Genomic DNA, 15,837 nt, shown 5'->3' with positions numbered 1-15,837 from the left:
CAATAAAATGTTTAACAACGAGAAACTCAAGAAAGAAAAACATTTTCCCAAGGCATAAATCGCAGAATTTACACTGCGAGCAATGCAATTGGTGCATTTCATTTGCTTCGCCCGCGTTTTTGTTTGCTTGTTTGTTTGTTTGTTGCTCTGTGTTTGCCGCCGAAATTGAATTTCTCTCTCGCTGAGCGGAAAACAATAAACAAGCCAAGTGAAAAGGCGACGGAGCGCAGCGGAGAGAGAGAGAGAAAGATGAATGGCCCAAGGGGGAGAGCGAGAGGGAAGCTGCCGGCGGAAGGAAAGCGAAGGTAACCAAGTTGCGTATACGCCACATTGCCCTCGGACTGACTTTTGTTTTATGCAGCTCTTCGAAAAACGGGGTAAGTTGATTTCATTAGCAATTTTGTAACTGCTTAGCAAACTTTTTAGAAAAATTAATTATTTTTAAACTTTTTAAGTTATTAACTTAGTCCCTAAGGCATTTCTGTATATATTTTTAATGAATCAATTTAATAAGGACCATTACCATATTACCATTTTGAAAAAATTCCACTGTACTGAAAATATTATGTAGTTTGTTCTATAAAAAATTGTATAAATATTTTTAACCCAATAAACAGAAGCCGCCAAAAAAAAAATAACGAACATAAGGGTATCCAAAACGTCGCCTTAACGAAAGCATTTCTTATTACCCTTCTCCCAAGGGCTTTTGGCCCGCCTGGTGTCGCTTTTCTTGGCACATTGTTTGCCCGAAACGGAAGGAAACACTTTCATTATCACTTTGGCGCTGCAAATTTATAGCGTCAGCCGAGCGAAGTCGAAACTCCTGGGAGGCAAGTGCACGTATTCCACCGATATCTTCGTGCGAGGAGCGTGCAAAATGTAAAGTAAAGCGGAAAGCGATAAAGGCATTACCGCGAACGGTTGTGCAATCCCCCTGTCCAATCGATGTCGACTGTGAAAGTCAATGTCTTGGCGGAATTACGGGCAGTCGAAGTCGAACCATGGCGGCCATTATGGGATTACTACCAATGCTCCTTTTATTGGGGAATACCTTGGCGGAGGAAACCGACGAGTCGGAAGAAACGCCGGAGTCGAGAAGTGAATGGGGCCGGGAGTACGGAGACTACAACTTTGCCGGGGAACTCTTTAACCGTGTGGGCGATATCTTGGCCGACGACCAGGACTTTGTGGTTTCACCGCTGGGGGTTTCGCAGGCCCTGGGACTGCTCCTTTTCGCCGTGGGTCCACAGTCGGCGGTAGAAATCGATGGTGTTTTATATCCGAAAACAGAAAATGCGACTGGTCTAGCTCCGCGTCATCTTCTGCAGAGCGGCGAGTTGACTTACGCAACCGTGGCTGCCTTGCGACCGGATATTTACATAGATCCCGGATTCCTTAAGGAAGCTGCAGAGCTGGACTCCTACGTTTACAGGACCCACTTTGGCCAACGGGATATCAAGCCTTTTAATGCGTTTCTTAAACATAAAACTCAAGGGAAAATCAACGTTGGTCTGGAGAAATCACTAGGCGACTATAATCCAGCCAACCGCCTGCTATTCTTCAATGTTCTGGACTTTAAGGCGCAGTTCCGGTACGGCTTCCACATTGAGAAACGAGTTCTGGTTGCCAGAAGGACCCTGGCATGGCACGGATTTATCCCGGAGCTGAGGACCCGAGTCGTGGCCTTGGGTCTGAAGGAGTCCAGTGCCGACCTGTTGATCCTGCTGCCAATGCGTAAGGCCAGCATTTACATGGTGGAGCGTAAGTTGCGGACCGTGGATGTGCGAAAGCTACGCAGCCGATTGAACATCACCCTGATGAACATCAGTTTGCCAAAGGTCGACATTAGCCAGCTTCTGAATTTACGAGAGCCCCTGAGGAAGGCGGGCATGACTACGGTCTTCAACAAAACAACGGCCGATCTGAGCGCCTTCAAAACGGAGCTGCCACTGGATGATGTTATAGCTTTCACCAAAATTAACATCTTTAGTCAGGGCATCAATGCGGGATCTGAAAATACCACCAATAGTGAACAAAGTGCCCAGCTGGAGGCGGATAGCTTTAGGGCCTCTGTCCAGGAGGAGAAACCACTGCAGTTCGAGGCCCTGAGGCCGTTTATTTATGCGGTACTGGACTCGCGACATGTCTACCTAATGGGTCGCCATTTCCCGACCTTGTAACTCTAAGCTCTATGTAGAGTACAGAAATAAAATACCTTTTAAGCAAGAGAATTTATGAATTATTTTATTTGTGAAATTGTGGAAATTCTATTCTATTATCAAATTAATACAGCTAGAATTCATTAAGCTTTCTTTATTTATTACCTCTTTTTCTTCATTTTGTCAGTCTAATATCTTCATCTGTCCCTTTTCATTCACCAATATTATCATTTCCCTTGTCCTTTCTTTCCTTTGAGACTCAATTGAATCATTTTTCCGGATATACTACCCCTATTTCCATGCTCTACTCCTTAACGGCTTTGTGCTTTTCTTTTCCCTCTATTATTTGTCTCTTCCTTATTCATTTCAGCAGTTTGTTTTGGCCCATTCTGTCGGTCGTCAGCTGTAACAATTTGCGGAAATTAGCCAAGGTGTTTTATGGTCATCACCATCGACTCACCCTCCTGCCAGCTATTGCAGTCATCGGGCGAAGGAGCTCTGGCACTTTGGAGTGGATTGTTGTCCGGCAATGTGAAAATGTTTGCTTTTTCTTCGGTTTGCTTTCCCAACACCCTGTTCCACTCGTTGAGCTGCCTTGGGGGGCTTTTTAATTGAGGTCTAAGCTGTAATTAAGCAGCTCGGCCTTTTGCCATGTGCTCTAATTCTATTTTTGCAGTTTAATGAAGTCCTTGGCTGCAGGACGTTCCTCCGTTAGTCGGTTCGGTTCGTTCGTCCTCTCGTTGCCTGTCACCTGGGCAAATTGGCTGGCATTATTCATTCACTCTCCTTTAAAGCTCTCACCCAGGTCTGCAATACAGCCTGCCAGCCAGCCGTTGTTCTGACCCGGCTTAAATGCCAATATATCACTGGCTAACAACGACGCCGGCCCGGTAATGGTCGGCAAAATTATAGGACTACCAGGTATAGAAAACGAAATATAGTAATATTCTCTAAAACAGTATTTAATATAAGTGGGCCATTAAAAGTAAATATATATATTTTAGAATGGTACTTTACTTTTTCAAGAACAAGTTAGTGCCACTAGTATTTCAACCGTTACTGTGCGAGTCCACCTGCCATTTTGTTAGTGCTGTGGAGTATAACATGCATCACATCCACACATGTCTCCACAGGATACTAATTATGATTGCGGTGGCATGGCAAGGACATTGCAACGTCTGTTCGTCCTTGCTCCTGCATCAGCCAGATGAGCAAATAGCTGGGTGTGTGTGCATAATCCGATGCCTGTGAATGGGGGAGCTTTAAAGGCATTCGGACAACTCCAATAGTTGACGACCGTATTGAGTGGATACGCCTTCCTTGGAGGACTTTAGCTTGAGCTGAAAGTTTTTTTTAATCTCTTTTACCGCTGGCTAATTAAATTGTAATCCCTCTCCAATTTTTGGCGAGCTTCTCGGGATTTTTGCTGCATTTCTCTTTTGATGTGGTTCTCAACAAACTTATCTTGCTCTATTTTTCTTAAATAAAAAGTTATAAGAAAAGTTCTTTAAAGTATCTACACTTCAATTAAACTTAAAGTTAAAATAAATATAAAATCTTTTTTATTTAAATACTTATTTAATAACTTGATTATCTTAACCCCACATGATAAAACTTTTCTTAAATATTTATAAGTTTGCTATATAAAATTCAAAGTGATGAACCCTAGATCCCTGAACATATCTGTAAATATTTAATCAGATTTAACCTCCGATTATCGACCTTTGTTCAGCATACCCCTTCATTGGGGAAAACCCAATTTAGCCCGAGAATATTAAGCTTTAACCTTTGTGTTCCTGGCAGCAGTTCAAGCACCACCCCAACGATAACCCCTGGGTATTTCAATTTAACTTGGTTACAAATCGTAAACCCCGTCCTCAGCCCTTTGCAATTCAATAAAGAACTCAGCCCCAGAGCCCGGGACCATCATAAATTTTCGTCATCCTCAGCTGCACCTTTGGGCGAATACATCTTACCATTTACCCAACATTTTGCCCACCCTTTTACCGCAAAACACCTGTACTGCCACGCCCCGCTCCTCGAGCCATTTGTCAGGAAATAGGGGGGTTTTGGAAGGTGGAGCAGGGACAAGGAAGGGGTTTCCGAATAGGAATAGCTGCCAAGTCATGTCACTGCCTGCTCATCTACATACACGCAGAGATCCTGCGCCAGGATACGAGGGAAGCTCGTATGCGAAAATACCTTCGTGACTCCGTGCCAACTACGTGTTGGGACACCCCTTCAGCTTTCCCTTTCCCCAACTGCTCCCCATTCGCGACTTATATTTACTGTTTTTCAAATTGCACTTTGCAACTTTTGGCTGCCAGCGCTTTTTTCTCCTTCCAGATTCTGATCCTGATCCAGACCAACACCCCTGGCTTTTTGCCCCATGTGTTTATGGCTTCTTAATTGTGTGTCCCAGCCAAAAACTTTTTCGCTATGACTTTGTTTTTTTGTTTGTGTGTTTTTCCCCTGGCATCGACAGTTTATGTTAATCTCGGTTGTCGGCGCAGGGCTGCGGTAAATAGCCGTAATCAGGTTGATATTAATATTGATTAATTACCCGTCATGTTTGCACATATTCCCGCCAATGAATATTGTTTTTAAAAATAATTAAAATGTTTTTACCCATTCCATGCCTGATTGGTGGGCATAATTAAGCAGCTTAATTGAGCATGAATGAAATGAACACAACTATTGATGGAATGATTAACTGGGATACAAGGGGACACTATGTGGAACTAATGGATTATGGAGGAGTACATTTAAAATAGCCAGCCTGAATTATTTTACAGTTTACTTTTAAGCTCTTGGGAAGTTCTAACAATAACTTTGTAATAATTTATAGCTATATTTTATTAGTTAATGATAATTTATTTCCATCTAATAACGGATTCCTCTATAAGCTCTTTCATATTTAAACAGTGCAAATTTAACAAGCCATGTAGCTCGGCTTACTTACATATTTATTATGCTTTTAAAGCTTTCCGGATGAATTTGATATGTTTCTATTAAATGATGCAAATATTTTCTATTTAAGCCGTTTATAAAATTAATTCCTCACATTCAACTTTTGCCATTACAGGCTTGAAATTGAACTATTAGGCCTGAGCTCTGTGAATACGTTTTAAGCCCCTTAGCTTAGACGTGAGCGCAAGCTCAGTTTAATACCCAAAAGGATCAAATTGCTTGGCAGTCTTGTTTGTGCTGGAATTTTAATTGGTTGCAAAATCAATAATCAGCAATGCGGCATAAACTATTTATGTGTGTCAAACCAATTGCCACTCCTGCGGCCCACAAGTTAAAGTCCCTAAACCAACACAAATGCCAGTTAAATACACACACATACACTCATGATAACTTCCGCTCACTCACACCAGCAAAACGAACTGAACTTGAGTCAAGAATTATGGCAGGCAAATTGACTTGAGGAAATTTTTGTTGCAAAGTATGCAACGATTTTTCGGCACTACATTTGAGTTTGTGTGTGTTTTTTGGGTGTTTTCCTGGCGTATTCGAATGTTTTTTTGAGTCTTTTGGAGGGAGGGGTAGGTGTGTCTGCGAGCTAAGCCGAGTCAAAATCTAATTGGATTTGTGCTCACTCAATGAACTGCAAAACGAAAAGTGTTTTATATGATTATTCCACTGGGAGCCTCCGGGGACCCGAGAAATGAACATTTTTATTTCCACTTTGCACTTTCCATAGTCCATTAAACCAAAGTGCAAGGGTTTGCAAAATATGAGTGAGAAAAAGTACAGAGAAAAACGCGAAAGTAGTCGCAAAATAAGGAAAAAATAAAATAGAATTCCAAATGTTTTTAGTTATTACGTTATTACAATATTAGGATAATAAATAATAATAATATTTTTAAGGGCTTATTTAAGCCACTTATAAATCTGTAAACATTTTTTTAATTTGGTTGTTTTCAATGAGATATATTCATTGTGATGTGGAATTTAGCGGTTTCTAGGTTTAGGAATATTTTAAATTTATTTTAGTATAAACTTTAGTTTTGAAATAAAACTTTATGATTTTTGTCTACCATTTCCGATGCTCATATTTCCATTTGCCAGTGTATCTATTGAATAATTTTTTTCCTCTTGTTGTTCATCTTTTATTGAGCGCTCTTGTGAAGGCGACAAAATATTTGCCACGCGACATTTCCAGCAATTAGGCGTAAAAACACGTAGCCAAGAATGGCGAACTGAATACCGGAGCATACTTCGGAATCGCAGGGTTTATCCATAGCGAAAATCGGCGGCAGCTGAAGGCGAAAAAAAGGGAGCAGCGCCTGCAATCTTTAATGAGACGGAAAGCGAGCGCCAATCGCTGCAATTAAAATTAATTACAGTATTTGTCAGCTTAGCCGGGCCAACTAAGCAACTGGCCACCAGTAAACTGGCAAACTAGCAAACTGGCCAGGATCCATTCAAAACCTGCGAGGGGAAATCGGTGTGGGAGAACTGCTTTGATTGCTATCGCGATCGTTAATTAAATGTCGAAAGGAATGTTGTTGTTGCAGCTTGAGTTTGTGTTGCAGATGTTGCAGCAGTTGTTGTTCCTGTTGTTGGTGTTGCTGCTGCTGGTGCCTCCTGTGCGTAAAGATCAGCCAAAATGGATAAGGGCCCAGTTGCTCTTGCCGTTGGCTATTTATATCTGCAGCACGTTGTTGCACGCAATGCAATGCACATACATACAGGCAATGTTGCTGCTGTTGCAGTGGTTGTTGCTGCATTTGCTGCTGCTGCTGCGGCTGCTGCAGTTACTGCTGCGGGCATTATCGCCCTTGATCTTGGCTAAATCGAAATCGCCGGCGTTGCGTGAAGTGTTGCAAATGAGTTTTTGTCTGGGGCGTGCATTGCATTTTCAATTGGTCGGCAAATTGGCAGCGCCAACGAAAACAGCCATCAAATCAAAATCACAGGTGGCACAGCTGTATTGAAATTAGCTTTTTCCAGTCGTTTTGGTTAGTAAACCACTTTCAATGACCACTTTTTGTCATAAAAGCGGATGGGTCAATTAACTTTAAATTAAAATTTATTTCGAACGTGTAATATTTCTTTTGTGTGCGAAAATAACATACGTATTCATTAAATAAATTCGCCAAATACTTAATTATACTCTGTTTAAGAGGTATCTATTAATTTTGTACAATCTTTTTATTGCTTTGTTGTTTTCCAACAAATAGTATTTTCCTAACTAATTCAATCTGAGAAATGTTTGCATTGTTTTTATGTTGACTTTTTAAAATTATTAGTTCTGGGCTTCTTCATAACATTATTTGTAAAAGTATTTAATAACACGCTCCCATAAAAACATTTAGAAAATGTTTATACTTGTTATCTAAAGCTTTCCATGCACTTACTGGTACACCCATATATTGCCAATATTTGCAGTGCAGTGCATTGTATATGGCCAAATGCAGTTGTTTAAACAGAAACTTGAGCTATCAATATATGACAACAAACAGTGAAAAACTTGAGACCCGTTTTGGAGCCAAGAAAACTTTTTCGCTGCATAAGAAAAACTAATGAAAAATGCAGCGCAGAGGAAAAAGTTGATTGGTGTCGTCCTCGCATTCTCCCCTATCGCCCCGTCTCTCTCGCACTTCCCCAAAACTTGGCCATGTTTCAATTGAAAGAGCCAAACAAAACCAATGAAAAGTCCATAACGAACGGCGGGCGGAAAATGCGGAAAACGGGGGGAGGTGCCAAAGCGAAGCAATTGAAAAACAGCTTCCGTCGGTGTTGCAAATTGTCAATTTCGTGGTCCGTTTTTTGCACTTTTCAATTGCAGTGTCAAATGCAAAAAAAGTTGTCAACCGAAAGTCAATGGAATCTGTCGTCGAAGATCAACTTTGAACTTTTTACAAACTTTAATTAATACGGTTTATTGATTTGAAAGCTTTGCGTTAACCTCCGAACACAAAAGATTGCGATTTGAGCTCCCTGTGGCTAAAACCGCCCCCAACTCTCCCCTCCCCCCAAACACACACAAACAATAAAAAGCAACAACAAGGCAAACAACTCTAATATGCAAATGAGCCACGTGCATGCAGAAGATGGCCAAACGACAAGTGCAGCGGCCAACACGTGCGAGTTGCAGTCCGAGTTGCCAGCCGGCTTAGTGGCGAACACGTTAGGCGAACCAGGTTCGTGCCACAGTGATGAGCAGTCGAGACCTAGGACTAGCTAAAAATGGCAGAGGAAATGAGTTCGGATTATTTAACTTATATTTTTCTGGACTAATATACATATATTGTAGGGCGCTTGTCGTTAAAATTTTCCCATTTCAAAATTTTCGCCAAAATTCAAAATTCCCGCCAGGGTTTAAAGTTGCCGCCAGGAATTAAAATGGTCGAACAAGACTCGAATAATTTCCGTCTTTACAACACTAAAAAGACGCGTTTGATAAGATTCCTAAGTAACTCTGGTCCTACAATTTTTCGATAAGCAAGCCTTACTGACTGGTGCATACCGATAATTTGGCCTTTTCCGTTTTGGGACTGGTCGAGTGAGTTGCTCATAAGTGAACAAAAAAGAGTTGCTCATTAACCTGAGTAAGTGAACAATATTTCTTCGAACTTGTTCATTATTGTTCACTTGTTAATTTGTCAAGTGAACAAGTGAGCAAGTGAGCAATGAACAAGTGTGCAAGTGAACAAGTGAGCAAGTGAACAAGTGAACAAGTGAGCAAGTGAACAAGTGAACAAGTGAGCAAGTGAACAAGTGAGCAAGTGAACAAGTGAGCAAGTGAACAAGTGAGCAAGTGAACAAGTGAGCAAGTGAACAAGTGAACAAGTGAGCAAGTGAACAAGTGAGCAAGTGAACAAGTGAGCAAGTGAACAAGTGAGCAAGTGAACAAGTGAGCAAGTGAACAAGTGAGCAAGTGAACAAGTGAGCAAGTGAACAAGTGAGCAAGTGAACAAGTGAGCAAGTGAGCAAGTGAACAAGTGAGCAAGTGAACAAGTGAGCAAGTGAACAAGTGAGCAAGTGAACAAGTGAGCAAGTGAACAAGTGAGCAAGTGAACAAGTGAGCAAGTGAACAAGTGAGCAAGTGAACAAGTGAACAAGTGAGCAAGTGAACAAGTGAGCAAGTGAACAAGTGAACAACTCTCAGTAGATCTCTTTCAGTCGGCGTCAGAAAGCTTTCATTAATGAAAATCATTAGGAGTTAAACGTATGTCAAAGAGATCACCAATCTGCTATATGCTACACATTCAATTACTCGACTTTTTGAGAAACCTGGAATTAGTAAAATACTATTTCTTGTACGTTAAGGTCGTTTTCGTTTCGATTCTTCTTTTACTTACATATATAAAATAGTATAATATCCACTTTGTTGCCCACTGTGTTTTTAAGCGTTCGTCACACTATAAGTGTAGACCTTCTGCAAACCTCTTATCCAATCGCTGGGACATGGGAGTCCCAATCCGCTCCCTCGTGCCCCATAATCCATAAGGGTGGACCCGCTCTGGCATTCCCCTATTCCAAATTCCATATACCATTTGCCGTATACGGGCTCATTTGTCATTCACAGGCTGAAAACAACAATGTCTGGGGCAGCTACAAAGGGTCTTTCTGTGTGTTGGCTTATCAGCGAGTGTTTATCAGAAAGAAAGAAGTGACCCACACAACCACCCACAACCCTTCCCCCCCCCCCCCACCCTCCAGCAAACCCATCGAACATGCAACTCGAACTTTAAACATCGAACATGTTGCTAGCCACAACCGGCTAAAACACCATGGAAAATCATTATTCTTCAGTCAGTTTTTGACCGTTAAATCAGCTGGTTGCGGTCGGTCCGTTAGTGCGAGTGGGAGAGCGCGTGCTAAAGTGAATCCGTTGCATTTCTCTTCCTCTTCCACTCTTCACACCTACGCAAAGGTGTGTGTGCTTGTGCGTGTGCCCGTCTGTCTGTCCGCGTGTGTGTGAATTAACGAAACACCGACAGCAACAACAGCAGAAATCACAGTCAGCTGTGAAGTTTCTTTCAATGTGTGAAATCATATATGCAAATGGCAAAAATAAGCAGAAATTACAAATTAATAGTGTGAAAATTGCACATACAAATTGAAGCATGCTAATCGAAACAGCTCAAAAGGCAACTGAGTAAAATCAAAGTATTAAACAAAAACACAATAAAAACACACAAATTCGCCATCGAAATAGGAACTTGGGAATTTTTGACAGCAGAATCAAGGAGCAAAGAGGAGAGCAGAAAGCGGGGTAAGTTTGTATATAAATAACGGAAAAGGAGAGCTTGGCAATTGTTGTAAACACGCGACCCGGCTGTAGGCCATCTCTTTTCCTCGCTCGCATTGCACCTGCCACCCGCCCGCTCTTCCTGTCCCTCTCCCACCCCTGGCGCCATCTCACTCTCGCCTGACAGCAGATCAAACAAAACATTCTTGTTTGTTGTTGTGTTGTTTGTTTGTTGCCTTGGTGTTCGTGCACCGTTAGCTTGGGCTGACATTTTACAATGCCTCCTCTTCTTTCGCCACCTCTTGTTCTTGTTCTTATTTTTCTTGCTCTTGTCTTAGTCTTTGTTTTAGTATTAGTCCGCCCATCAACTCCCTTCCTCATTTTCAACGGGCTTTCGACTTTGTCTGCGGGCTAAAAAAAAACAAAAACAACTCAGAACATAAATATGCATTCCGTCTGAGATAGTTGCACATGGAAAAAATGTAGATCTTAAATGTATCTTTAAAAAATAACTGGTTTTTTTAAAAGTTGGTCCAGATGACGAGTTAATAAAAATATTGCTATATAATTTATAAAAAACAAATCAAAATATCAATTATGTTTTCTAACAGAATCTATATTTAATTCATTCACCTACAAATTTCGAAACCAATAATTTTGGAGTGTAAAAAACTGTGTTTTTCCAATTTTCGGTATCACTTTAGAAATTATTAAAATGTTATTTAAGCACGACCAAAATAAATAATAAGTCCACGTGCGTGATTAAGTTTTTCTGGGTTTCCCCTTTTGAAAGAGTTAAATTGATATTGCCTCGTTATACTTGATTAGGGTATAAAAAGTTCTCTGCAGAAAAAGTCGAGGTTTTGTTTGCAAATTACTTTTTATTGGGCATTTCCTTGACTTTGCTGGCTCTTCTCGTTATTTTTTTGGCACTCGCAAAGAAAAATCAATAAACTTCATTTGATTTTTATAACCGCCCTCCTAGCAGCTGTGCCTGTGTTTGTTTTTATATATTTGTGTATTGCTGTTCGAGAAAAACCCTTGAATGGGTCCGCTTTGTTTTTGCCTTTGGCTTTGCCATGGCAGCACTTAAACCACCTCTTCAACTCCCACTCTTTTAGCCTGATTCTCGACTGTCTGGGCTTCGTGCGTTTTGCCGGTTTTTGTTTTGGTTGTGCCTGAAAAACTCTCTGGCCTAGAATCACAGGAACAAAAGGCAAAAAGCTAGAATTTCCCCTTTTGTTATTAATTATCAAAGACGGCCGCTAGCTAGACCCGCCTAGATTAGACAGTTGATTGTGGAACGGATTGGTGTCATGGCTAGAAAGAGAGGCTCCAACTATATAGCCGTCTAATTAATCAAAATATGTTTATTATATATTTTAGATTGTAATTTTTTGGCATAAATAAGAACCAGTTCAGCTGGTCAAGTATTATTTTCAACTGGTTTGTGGGGTCTTTGCAAGTTGCTCATGTGTAAAAATAGATTAGATAAGATTAGATTGCTCTAGATATCTTTTGGGGCCGAGCGTTATCGTTTCGTGGGGAAGACATCATTATGGAATATTTTGTTACCTTAATAAATATAATTACTTCCATCCTCTGTCAGGCTGAGCGCATTGCGTTTATATGTCTTTATTACCAAATGATTAACCCATAACATGTGCGATATTTAAAGAAACTGAAAGAAAAATGTTTTGAAAGTCACTTAATGTCGAGATTTATTTAACTGGCTTTCTAACGTCAACTTTTTGTGGCAAGAAAAAATGAATAGGCAATCTTAACATTTTTTATTCGCAGTAATATATCATTTGCTTAATATAGCTATTTCAATTAAACCAACTCCCTGTGACAAGGAAAAATGTCGCTTCTTTTAATGCCTGCGGAAACCCCTTTTTCCTTGCTTTATTTTTCCATTTAGCATTTGCTTAATTTCATAAAATGAACCTTCATCGCTGTCACTTGTCGTTGGTTGCCTGTGACGACGAAGTCTTCGTTTAATTTCATTTCCATTTTCATAAAAACGGGTTTCAGGTGAGAAAGCGTCCCGGGTTCAGAGGTCTTTTCGGCTCTTTGGCTCGTTTGATGCTTGGTTGCATCATTAAGAAGCAGCAACGGCAATTAAATTTAATTATTTATGTCGGCCAGTGGCGTCAGGGTGAGGAAGAAAGGGTAAAGGTTGGGCCAAAGGTAAGGGCAAAGATAGGGGCCACCTGTGGTCAGGCGGCAAAGGTTAAAGCTGTTGCCATTTATGTTAATTTCGATGAATTAATCACTCCGCGTATTAGCATGCCTTTTGACCGGGCTTACATCATGGCCCATTCTTTGTTTGCCATTCGTGATAGTACGGCATATAGTTATGGTATAATATCGACCAGGTGCCAGCTGAAGTTCCAATTCTTCTCGTACGGCCTCTTCTTCCTCCGAATTTCGCACGTCTGCACGTTCTCTATTGGATATAAAAAAAAAACGAGAACTAGGGAAACAGTTTAGTTTGCTGCAAAAACGAGCAAAAAACAGTTGTCAAAATGTGGTACATGGGAAAAAAACATTATACAATATTCTTTGTCTTCGAGCTGGTTGCACGTTTTGGCTTCGGATCGAATTGCTAGCTGGTATCTAATGTTCGGAATATCTGAGGGATTGATGGGCGTTCTCAGGGGGAGGTGTACTCGGATCGGTCGTCAAACGGAACTACTCTGCAGCACGTTCAAGTGGTTGGGCGGTACTGATAAACTCAACCTTAACCCAGTTTGAAGCCCTCTTGATAAGTTTGAGAGCGGATAGAAGTATCCAATTTGGGCAGGCGAGTGACAGGTTGTTGGGAATCAAGAAGCTGATATGGTAACACTTTTGCGATAACTACTTTAACGTTCTTTTGAGGGGACTGGATTTGCGTTAAAGTTTCATTTCATTAATATTTATTAACCTACAATATGAGTTTAGTGTTTTAAAAAACTTGTTTGTTTTAAATATTTTTCTATCAAATTTAGTCTAATTGCCCTGTTTGTAAGATGCTATTTCGCTTTTAGTTTTTCTTTGCCTGTAATCTGTTTACAACTGACCTACTAATTTATCTCGCCAAGAAAGTTGCTCCTTGGAAGATTTCTTTAGCACAAAAGCCGAATCGTAACTCCTTCCTCGGAGCGAAACGAGATCTTTTGTCAAAACTTTCGTTGTGTTGGTCTTCAGCTGATTTCGGGTTTATTTTCCATGTTTTATGTTTTGTTTGTTTCTGGTTGGCCCCTTTATAATTTAGCTTCCTTTAGCTGATAACAATGCAGAACAAAACTTTTTAGCAGGCTTTTATGTACTCTCACTGCCCTCGCACGTACACTTATTCATTCTGGAGCCTGAGTGTGAGTACCTCAAAGTTGGCGGAACATTTTGGCAACTGCTTTCAGCTGCTTTGCCTTTTTGGCTCTTTTATTGTTTGCAGCTCCTCTTAAAAGGAGTGCGGAAAGTCTGACGCGTAATTCATTACTTGTTGAGGGTTTGTTCTGGGGCCTTAGTGGGGCTTTTGTGTTTGTGCTTGCTTAGGCACATTTCGCCGGCTCTCCGAGGGTTTGCGAAAGTTTCTGCCGCGATATCGCACAAACTATTTGTATTTTTCCAGATGCTCATATTTTACTAGCTCTTCGCTGGCCCACTCGCCTCTAATCTGTCCGCCAACGTCCTTCTCCCTCCTCATTTCCCTAATTCCCCCGAAAGTCTAGCACAATGTAAACAAAGCGAGCACAAAAATGTTTCAATGTGATAAGCTGTTTCTTGGATTTAATGTACATATATATATCAGTATATACATTTCCGCTTGAACGTTTTACTTCTTAAAGTGAATAAAATTATTAGCAAAATGTAATTTTTGAATGCTTTGAAGCAATTTTTATCGCTATGAAATATTTTTGATAATAAAATTTAAGTTTAATATTTTGAGTTCCGAATTCTTTAGTGGAATTGGACTTCAAGAAATAAAAATTATATTCTGAAGCGAATTCATAAAACTTAAAATCGAATTCGAAAATTTCTTTTGAGAGAGAGAATTAACAAAACTTTTTTACATATGTGGCTGTCGAGTATTTTGTAATCGACTTGTTAGCATAGTAAAATAAAAACGAGCATTCCTTTAATACTTAGCCAGAAATGCCTAATATAACCATTATATTATACCTTCCACATAGGCTGCATACATAAAACCTTAAAACGAAAAGATATTCACTTAAATATCTGTTATACTCAACGCATAAATTTATCGTTCCTCATTTCGTATGCATAAGTTGCCGACGAGTATTCCCAGTGCGGGATCCTGGGGCCATATAGCCCAAATGAATACAATGTTTAACCATTATGTCAGGCCCACATGCGAAGGCTTTCTTCATAAATTCATAAAATTTCATACACATAAATTCGCCGACAGTTTACATTTTGGCATGTGTATGGAACCCTTTTGTTTATATGATAATGCTAGCTGCTGCGCCTCTGAGCGGTTTCTGATGATTTCTCCCAGACAATCTATTTCGCCTGGTTTTTCTGCCTATTTTGGCCAGAATTCCTTGCCTTCCGTTGGCCCAAAGCCATGACATGTGGCGGGCAGCAAGCGGGCTGCTGGCCAATTTATTGCCATGGATACTATAAATTGTGGCCGGGCTATTGATTTGCTGTTGCCATTCTGCTGCTGCGTGTGCTGACAGTTGACAGTTGAGTTACAAGGTCATTAAGTGGGGCGCGGGGGTGGAGAGTGGGTGGTGGCAGGAAAGTGGGGTCCCGGACCCCCGAGCATGAACCCGTTTTGTGCGTCATGAGATACAAATGTATCTGTGTATCTATCGCACTCTGCGTGTTTGCCTGCGCAATTACGGTTAATGCCCAAAGCGTGGATTCATTTCCGCTTTAAACAATCTTTTTTTGGTTTTGGTTTTTTGTTTTGAGAATTTTTTTGATTGATTGATGGATTTGGTTAGGGAGGCTGAAAGGTCACTGGGATGACTGGCAGCAATCCCTCATCCTTTGTTGCTGACACACAAAAGGAGTACACGAAGATGATCCCTCGAATTGAGTTGTTCTGCCTTTTTGTATCCCACTGAGATACAAATCTTTTTGTGGCGTTTTTTCAGCCTCTGTTTCTGCTGTTCTCGGGCATTAGATTACCATTCCTGTTTTGGGTCAATTAGTTTGTTTGGTCGACTGTTTAACACTTCGATAAGGCTCTAACTGGAAATGGAAATGGAAGTGGGTCGCCGCCGGCCTGAAAATGCAATGTGAAAAGATGCGAACGCTTTCACCCAACTCGAGTGGAGATATACAAGATACAAGATACACATACTGACAGCTACTTAATCGAAGTAGCCGCAGTCTAAAGTGAAATGCGGCGCGGATTTTTATGCATTTGCAGCTGACCAAAACCCAGACCCGGACTCCAGATTCGAAAACCCAAGATGAGTCTCCGTTTTCAGGGCAGATGACTGCCGCATTCCA

At 40.8% G+C, this 15,837-nt stretch overlaps 2 protein-coding genes across 4 annotated transcripts in view; both read left to right on the top strand.

The window, feature by feature from the left end:
• Positions 1-1,001: 1,001 nt before the first annotated feature.
• LOC108054292 (serpin B6-like) lies at positions 1,002-2,180 on the top strand. Its single transcript, XM_017137173.2, has one exon. The coding sequence runs from the start codon at positions 1,002-1,004 to the stop codon at positions 2,178-2,180; it is 1,179 nt and encodes a 392-aa protein (XP_016992662.2).
• Positions 2,181-9,923: 7,743 nt separating this feature from the next.
• Pgant9 (polypeptide N-acetylgalactosaminyltransferase 9) overlaps positions 9,924-15,837 on the top strand; it is a 62,453-nt gene continuing 56,539 nt past the window's right edge. For 2 of the 3 annotated variants that reach the window (XM_070213623.1, XM_017137690.3), the window contains exon 1: positions 9,925-10,389. The gene's annotated coding sequence lies outside the window, so the exon portion shown is untranslated. Of the gene's footprint in view, positions 10,390-15,837 lie in introns of all 3 variants that reach the window. The other variant, XM_070213624.1, reaches the window with a different exon arrangement.

This window comes from Drosophila takahashii, chromosome 2R (assembly GCF_030179915.1).
Source record: "Drosophila takahashii strain IR98-3 E-12201 chromosome 2R, DtakHiC1v2, whole genome shotgun sequence".
In the NCBI taxonomy this organism is placed as follows: domain Eukaryota; kingdom Metazoa; phylum Arthropoda; class Insecta; order Diptera; family Drosophilidae; genus Drosophila; species Drosophila takahashii.
The sequence above is the reverse complement of the archived record's forward strand: the minus strand, read 5'-3'. Positions and strand labels throughout refer to the sequence as shown.

Excerpts from the sequence above, each read along its gene's own strand:
- LOC108054292 (XM_017137173.2), top strand. The coding sequence starts at position 1,002 with ATGGCGGCCATTATGGGATTACTACCAATGCTCCTTTTATTGGGGAAT.